Source organism: Monopterus albus, unplaced genomic scaffold, assembly GCF_001952655.1.
Source record: "Monopterus albus unplaced genomic scaffold, M_albus_1.0 scaffold232.1, whole genome shotgun sequence".
Classification (NCBI taxonomy): Eukaryota; Metazoa; Chordata; class Actinopteri; order Synbranchiformes; family Synbranchidae; genus Monopterus; species Monopterus albus.
The window spans coordinates 574,161-579,663 of NW_018128112.1; the positions used below are offsets into that span (position 1 = coordinate 574,161).

Sequence of the window (5,503 nt, forward strand, 5' to 3'; positions counted from 1 at the left end):
GTAAAATTCTTGCACTTTGGCAAACCCAGGAAGTTTTTTTTTTTTTTTTTTTTAACTTGACTGCATTTATTATTGTTTATTATGCACTTATTATTTTGCATTGTGGTGACTGGTTATCATGATGATAACTAAATGACATCCTCTTCGCTCCTGCAGGTTTGCCAAGCTCCTCCTTCGACTGCCAGCTTTGCGATCCATTGGCTTGAAGTGCTTGGAGCATCTCTTCTTCTTCAAGTTGATCGGTGACACACCAATTGACACTTTCCTCATGGAAATGCTTGAAGCCCCCCATCAGTGAAACATGTACTGTGGTTAGGAGAAGGTAGTTGGAGTAGGACTGGAGTGGAGTGGCACTTTAGGTTATTTGAAGGTTTGTCAGTTTGTCTCACTGCCGTCTGCGTGACACTATTTTAGTGCGACACAGATTTGCTCTTTAGACCAAACTTGAGGCTTGGCATGATTTACAAGCTGGTGCTACAGTATATGTTGGAATAACTTCATGAGTAACGATGGTTAAAAATATTTTTAAAAATGTAAGCATTTACATATGTTCCTCGCAGGAATAGTTATAATTTGGGTACTCATTTTTATATAAGCTTTTTAGACAACTCAAACATTGGGCCTCAGTTGTTTCTCCAACTGAACTGATGCCTAAGGCCTATTTTTTAAAAGGAAGGCAACCTGATTCATGTGTATTAAGGATGTAGTTTTCTTGTTATAATTCTTATATCAAGTCAGATCTAAAAGTTTATTATTGTACCAAACAGTCACCGGGAAGTGCCCAACAACTCAAATCCATTGCAGAAGGTAAAATCTTAACAGTCACAGTGAGATATAAGACAAGTCAGTGGTTAAACTGTCAGGTCCAACTTGTCCGTGTTGATTGAGGATCAACTTGCAGTTAGTGTTTACTTTGCCAGTTTAGTAATCTAATCACTTTGTGGTTAACGATTAGACTGTACTGCACACTTGCAATGTGCTCTTTCTAAAACATACATAGAGACAGGGCGCATCTAGGCCACGACCACACGGTGGGGGGTGGGTGTCAAATCCTCTCGCTCCATTGACTTTGTAATGAGTGAAGGTGCCTCTTTGACAGTTGTCTTTTTACAAAAAAAACTGAAAAATGCCTAAAGGCTGCTGTGTGGTAGGATGCATTACCAACAAGGCAAAGAACCCAGAGTTAGTTTTACATGTATGTACACACTGAGAGCCGCTGTACCAGAGTCAGATTCCTTGTGTGTCTGACACACCTGGCCAATAAAGCTGATTCTGATTCTAAAATATTTGCAGGAAAAATGGGGAAACTGGGGGACCTTGCTAAGCTATAAGCCTTCATGTGCAGCAAGATTTTGTCACTGTTAAGTCAAATTTCCAAATGTCAGTTTAGGTCATTATATTTCTGTAAGTTCAGATAAAGCATTTTGACAGTACGCAACATTTTGTTATAAATCAGAAGACTATGCAGTAATGTGTTTGCATGTGTCTTACCTAATTACAGTAGCTCGCTAGCATTCTAACAGCTAACATGTCCCATCATTTTATCAACAGCACCCCGATTTCCCTCTAGATCTGGCTTTGTTTTGGAAATAAACAAATCAATCATATTGCTAATTTTCCTCTCCTGTACTATATGTTAGCAAGCTACTGTAGTTAACGAAGTCACCTGCTGCGCACAGACAAAGTGTCGCGATCCTTGTTTCCCCCTTTGTTCATACTATTGGCACGTCTCTGCTTTTGTTGTCTTAAAGTTTATGGAATGTTATCTCTTGGTTCTTTGCCTTCTTGGTAGTGCATCCTACAACAACTGTTTTGAGGCCTTTTTCAGTTTTTTGTAAAAAGGCCCATTTGTCAGACACCTTCATGCAATGCAAAATCAGTGGAGCGTGAGGATCCCGCCCCCCATCGGTGTGGTGTATGATGCCTTGCGCTTTGTCTCCATTTAACAAATGCCTGGTCAGGCTTTTGTGCGGTTTCAGAGATAATTTAACACATATGCACATCAAACAACAATCCTAAGAAAATATGCAAAACTGAAAATCCCTTTATTAATCATTGTCAGAAAGTAGCAATATAAAATGCTTTCTGCTTATCAGTCATTCAGGGGTTTTACAAAGTAAATCATGTCTTGAAAATTTATGTATTAAATTCTAAGGTACTGTGCAAAAGTAATTGTTCAGGGAAAATGTATATTGATAATATGATTAGGAGAAACAAGTGAAAACTTTTAATATGTGCCCTTGTTTTTAGTTTTTGGCTAGCGTAAAGCAGAACGTGTCTTGGGTTGCACTGGATTTGCTGAGACTGTTTCAGCTGTTTATTTTTTGTGCTCTTTTGATGGCTCAGTTGAATTTCCTAGCTTTACTCCCTTTTTTTAAGGTTGCTGTCTTAATGTCTTTGCAATTCATGAAAAGCAAACCATAAAAACATTGAGATCCATAACACCAGTGGACAGGAATTTAAACAAGACCAAATGAGGTCTACATGATGGCCATGATTGAACACCAGATGACCTGTATTGGTAGGCTTGTCATCGACCTCTATGTGCTATTGAACGTGAAGTGACTTGAAGCATGGGTTGTGTGGACTAAAAATAAAGAGGCTTAAGTTTGTTTGGGTTTGTATTTTCTTCACCAGAAGTGTTAAATGGAACATAATTTTCCCTGGAGGAAACTCACACTTTAGGGCAAAATGACTCAATTTGAAAGGTAATTAAAACATAGCCGTAACATGTTTCAGTGAGCCTTTTTATTGTAGTTACAGAGTTTTTGCTGTGGGCATAGACGCAATAGAAGCCTTGGCCGTATAGCGCTTGTGTCCAAGTTCCACAGTGATGTTATGGCACAGGCAGCAATATGTGGGGTGGGCTACTGTTAAATAAAAAAAAAAAATACAAAAAATGTTGAGTGCAATAAAATCAAAGGCTTCTGAGGGATTCCACTGATTTAGCTGGTAAAAAGTAAAAAGGCTTGAGAACACGCTCACAATCCTTTCAGCTCTGAAAGCCAAAGTGAAGCTCCCTTTGTATCAAGCAGAAGTGCCACCTTTTTAAACCATGCATGGCTTGGTTTGCTTAAATTAATTAGAACAATACTGTTTTTAGTTTATAATACACTATATTCTACACGTGGAACAAAAGTGTCAACATGTACATAATTTTACAGCATTCCCTATATTACTTCACACATCTGCTTTTGACAAAATCAGTACAGTCTGGGATACAATGATTGTTCCCTGTAACTTCACTTCTAAGTGGCATGCTACACATTGAGCCTAAGGTGCTGAATAGTTTTCGGTAAATTCTAAACCAACCAAACAAAAATGTGCTGCTGGTGTCATTTTATGTAGCTTAAGATGTTGGACTCAATTCTTGTTTTGCTCTGTATGGCAAGGTGTGTTGGCATTTATTTGATGTCCTTTATCAGGTGTCATTTTCCTCTACTAGTTCGGTATTTTGTTGTACTAGTTGAACAGAAACTCTTACTAGTTGCTCTTTTTCAGCAACTACTGGCACTTTTTTCAATTTAGATCCAACAAAAGATGTAATGGTAATGCTGGGCGTCGTACTAGTAGCTCCAAAATCCCAGCTAAATCAGCTTTTTGATGCACTAGTGGCCCTCTGGACCAAACTAGTAATGCTAAATGTCTTACTAGTTAACTAGTAAACTGCAAAGCCTCTGACATGTTAACTAGTCAATGATGGTCAGGTCCCTAGTTAACTAGTGGCCTACAACCTTATGTACTAGTTAGAGCCTAGATGGTCACTAGTTAACTAGTGAGGTCCAAAATATCCACTAGCTGTACTAGTGAAGCATTTTGATGTAACTAGTTTAGTGAGGTACAAAACATTCAGTATTTGAACCAGTAAAAGCTAAAATACTCTAGTTAACTAGTTGCACAAAATGCTAATGAGGAGGTGGGGAAGAAGCACGCATTGAGGCTTCCTATGAGCTCTCCAGTTAAAAATGAAAACGGTCAACCAACCACTCAGGATGTTGGCTTTTTTCCCCTCCTGCTTCTTTTGCATATTGCACAAGAGTTAGCATCTTGGCCTGAGGAACTGCAACTAATTAATAGTCAAGGCAAAAAGCTGTCTAGTTCACTAGTGACTCAGTGATTACTAGTTAACTAGTGAAGATATTTTGTCTCACTGGTTAACTAGTGAACTATTTAACTATTGTAACGAATGGACATTTTGGCTCTCACTAGTTAACTAGTTGCACAAAATGGTTAACACCAGAGCATTTGCAGCTCACTGGTTAACTAGTATGTCTTTCATCATTGCTAGTTTGGTCCAGAGGACCACTAGTGCATCAAAACGCTGACTAGTTGGGACTTTGGAGCTACTAGTACAGCTTCTGTTGAAACTAGTTGGACAAAAGTGCCACTAGTTGCTGAATAAGAGCGACGATTAAGAGTACAACTAGTACAACAAGGTGTCCAACTAGTATTGATATAGACCAAACTAGTGGAGGAACATTATGCCGTTTTTCCAGGATATCAAATAAATGCTAAAACGGCTTGCCGTATCTCTCTGGCTATGTTTCCATCACAGTGAACATGTGCAAGTGGACTTCATTTACTTTGCAACTTTCAAGCCACTTTATAAACTGAAACTACATATGTTATACAAGTTTAACCAAGGTTATTGCAGATAAATCAATAGCACAGTGAACTCACCAATAGTTCAAAAACACACCTACATAATCCAAAACATTTAATTTTGGGCTTCTCTTTTTTCACTTTAGTACAGATTTACAGGCTTGAAAATAAATGAATTGGAGATTTTATGTGCATCCACATTACATGTCCTGTAGGAGACAAACCAAGATCTCCAGTGATGCTTGCTGAACTAAACACATTAATTTGGTTTGGTCTATTTTTAGCTGTTACATTTTACCTAGATCTCGATGACAGTAGAATAACACGTCCATAGTCCACAGTAAGGCAATGGGATACAGCTCGTGTGCATAACCAATCAATATATTGTCATGAACACTTTAAAGCTATCTTCATTACAGCCTATTTGATCCAAGACATAACATGGAAAAAACTGATTTTGTCAAGACAAGTGTAATAACAATGGTGATAAAGAAACCCCTCACAGCCTGCACATCTGTAGTAACATTTTCTTGATTATATTTCCCTGAAAACATCTTAATAAATTACTGTCTCTGAAAGGCACTCTGAAATGTGCAGCTCATAGTTTCTACACAGCAAAACTACGCAACTTGGAAGATTGCTCACCTGTAACACTGCGCCTGTCTTTCTCAAAACTAGTGTTCACTCCATAAATGAGAACAGGTCACACGATGCAACATGTTTAAGCTAAAAATGTCTGCATGACAAGCATTAGTCTGAAACAAGTGGTATTTTTTTTTTACAATGATAAACTGCACGGTTTCTCTGATAAATTCCTTCTTAAGGAAACTAACATCTGCCTTCAAACTGTCCACTTTGGTTAGAAATTAAAAAGTGTGCTACTGTTGAATTGCTGGTTAAA

At 38.1% G+C, this 5,503-nt stretch overlaps 1 protein-coding gene across 1 annotated transcript in view; it reads left to right on the forward strand.

Moving 5' to 3' along the window:
- The window catches only part of LOC109971684 (retinoic acid receptor RXR-beta-A-like), a 12,394-nt gene extending 9,441 nt beyond the window's left edge, over window positions 1–2,953 (forward strand). The window contains exon 11 of the mRNA XM_020620082.1: window positions 157–2,953. Within this exon, the coding sequence (XP_020475738.1) occupies window positions 157–298 (142 nt within the window). The 3' untranslated portion in view covers window positions 299–2,953. The remainder of the gene's footprint in view (window positions 1–156) is intronic.
- The last annotated feature ends 2,550 nt before the right edge of the window (window positions 2,954–5,503 follow it).